The sequence below is a fragment of the Lycium ferocissimum genome, chromosome 1, assembly GCF_029784015.1.
Source record: "Lycium ferocissimum isolate CSIRO_LF1 chromosome 1, AGI_CSIRO_Lferr_CH_V1, whole genome shotgun sequence".
Lineage (NCBI taxonomy): Eukaryota > Viridiplantae > Streptophyta > Magnoliopsida > Solanales > Solanaceae > Lycium > Lycium ferocissimum.
Genome location: NC_081342.1, coordinates 52603191 through 52605957, shown reverse-complemented (window position 1 = coordinate 52605957; position 2767 = coordinate 52603191). Strand labels below are relative to the sequence as shown.

The 2767-nt window shown below is 41.2% G+C and overlaps 1 protein-coding gene across 1 annotated transcript; it reads right to left on the bottom strand.

Annotated features, from left to right (window-relative positions):
* Positions 1-2076: 2076 nt before the first annotated feature.
* On the bottom strand, positions 2077-2589 carry LOC132065195 (uncharacterized). Its single transcript, XM_059458468.1, has one exon. The coding sequence runs from the start codon at positions 2587-2589 to the stop codon at positions 2077-2079; it is 513 nt and encodes a 170-aa protein (XP_059314451.1).
* Positions 2590-2767: the final 178 nt, after the last annotated feature.

Below are 2767 nucleotides of genomic sequence, written 5' to 3'. Positions count from 1 at the left end.
TTAAATGATAACTTCTGTTGGGATATACCGCATTTCTGTGAACCTGCACACACCAGTCCGGTTGTCATTTTCGTAACTCGATATGTCAATTATGAAACCCATGTTTTCTCATGTGGGGCCATTTTTGTTTCTTACGACATCCACTACCCTCGAAAATTTGGCGTCACATCATGATTGCATATCGCGATGACTGTCCAAATCTGGTGTCGCCCATCCCATTATCCGCATACGGTGACCGCGGTATACCAGTTCTTCTAACATCACCTATAGTCAAAAATACCTAAATGTAGACTGCTTATTAGAGTGCGGAATCATATTCCTTTCATGATGACTGCTAACCCCCGTGTCCAGAATTACAACATTTAGTCCGAATTTTCAAGTTAACTACGGCATATTCAAAGGCGGAGCCTTTTCTCATGACTACCACTGTCCTTGAATCATGATTTCGTTAACTTGAAATAGACTGTAATAGCGACCGCAAATCTTGACGTAGGAATCACATTCGTATTTCAATGATTGCGGACATCAAGCTCGGAATTACGCTACCTATTTTTGGCTATATGTATGGACAATGACTCAGCCCCTTCGGCACGTAGTCTCCTAATCCATATCGTCATTTTGAGGAATGAAGCTTACCTCGGTGGCAAGACTTACACCTTCCTTTTTTGACTTCGGGGAAGAATACCCGCCCGTCGATAGGATTTACATCTTCCAAAAGGACTAGACTCGATTGTGAGTAACGGCATTCAATCCCGCTATCAACGCGTCATTTTGATTTTGATTTTGATTTTTTTTTTTAATTTTGGACGTCCACTCATCCAATGTATCAAGGCAAGCCATGCGACGTCTAGGCCGGGGTCTCAATACCTTGATACAGAAACTATTTTTTAGTGGAAACCCGACTTCTGATACCGTGATTATATGTCCTAGTAGTCTTTTAAAAGCTTTTATTTTGTAAAATTATTGTGCTCTACAAAAATGGACAAACTTGTAAGTGTAATGAAAACTTCACTTGGGACGGATTTTGTTACCGTTTTGCGTGCTCTTTGGGCCGCTATCCTTGTGGCTTTTCTTCGCTTTGCTTGTCACTGTTACCTTGTTTCAAACATTCTAGCAAACATGTTAGTGTAAAACATCCATGCTTGTTTGTTCCTGCATCCACAGAAAGATTTGTCAGTTTCCTATATGGTCGATCGCCTTCCATGCGTATGGACCTCTTCCGCTTGTACCTCGAAAGAAAGGATGCTCATTTTCTTTAAAATCGTTTGTTCTTCCTTTAGGAAAGTTTTATGCGATGGTTTGCTTTTGAAGATATATGCATATATGTTACAAAATAATATTTTATATATGCCCTTTTTAATGTCATGACATTAGTCACTCAAGCAAGGTCTCCCGTCTCTTCTTCTTCTTCTTGATTTCGACTTGCGAAAATTTTTGAATCCTTTTCAAAAAATTTTGCCCCAGTTTGTATATGTCTTTATATCAACCCGAGTTTCGCTATGTCGAAGGAATTTTTGAGACCCTTTCAAAAATTTTGCCCCAGTATAAGTGTGTACTTGTCATTTCTTGATTTCACCGCGCTTGAGGAATTTTTGAGATCTTTCTCAAAAATTCTGCCCCAGTTTTCTTGTGGGGTTACCTTTATCTTTCTCTTGCTGAATCATCTCTAAAGTTTCCTAAGGTTTGTTGGAAATTTTGTTTGGAATGACCGAGCTCGGGAGAGCGCCTACGTATCCCGTTTCGGGAATCAGGTCGAAACGTAGTTCAGGATAAGCATATTGGAAAAAAAAAATATGTGAGGGACCGAACTCAAACGAGCGCCTACGTATCCCAAGCCAAAATCAGGTCATAACGTAGTTTAACATACATAATTTGGATTTTTAGGTTAAAGCGATCGAGCTTGGAAAAGCGCCTACGTATCCCCTTATATGTATAGGGAATCAGGTCCTTGCGTAGTTCGTACATAATTTTTTGGATTTCATTTTCTAAAATAAATGCAAAATTACACATAGAGGGAATGCAACTAAAGAACACCTAAACTATGGAAACTCTGAATCCTCACCGTCATCTTCTTCTTCACACGTAGTATCTTTTGATGGCATCTGAATTTATCGCTTTTGGCCACTCTTGACCATCCATTTCAGCAAGGACCACGGCTCCTCCTGACAGCACTTTTCGTACCATATAAGGCCCTTGCCAGTTTGGTGCGAACTTCCCTTTGTATTCTTCTTGATTAGGGAATATTCGTTTGAGTACTAATTGCCCAATCTGAAACACCCGAGTTCTCACACGCTTGTTGAAAGCACGCGCCATTCTCTGCTGGTACAATTGACCATGGCAAACAACGATCATCCTCTTTTCATCTATTAGAGCCAGCTGCTCATACCTTTTACGGATCCACTCCGCATCGTCCAACTCAGCTTCTTGTATTATCCGAAGCGAAGGGATTTCTACCTCGGCTGGTATCACTGCTTCGGTGCCATACACCAACAGGTACGGAGTGGCTCCAGTCGAGGTCCTGGCCGTAGTACGGTATCCCAGCAATGCATAAGGCAATTGTTCATGCCAATCTTTGTAGTTATCAATCATCTTTCGGAGGATTTTCTTGATGTTTTTGTTGGCGGCTTCTACAACCCATTCATTTGCGGACGATATGCGGTTGAATTCCGGTGGGTAATCTGGAACTGTGCACACATGTCTCTCATCAAATGGCTATTCAGGTTAGCCCCATTGTCTGTTATGATTATTTCTGGGATGCCAAATCGGC

Bases quoted from the DNA above. Each gene is read 5' to 3' on its own strand.
- LOC132065195 (XM_059458468.1), bottom strand. From the start codon at position 2,589: ATGATTGATAACTACAAAGATTGGCATGAACAATTGCCTTATGCATTG.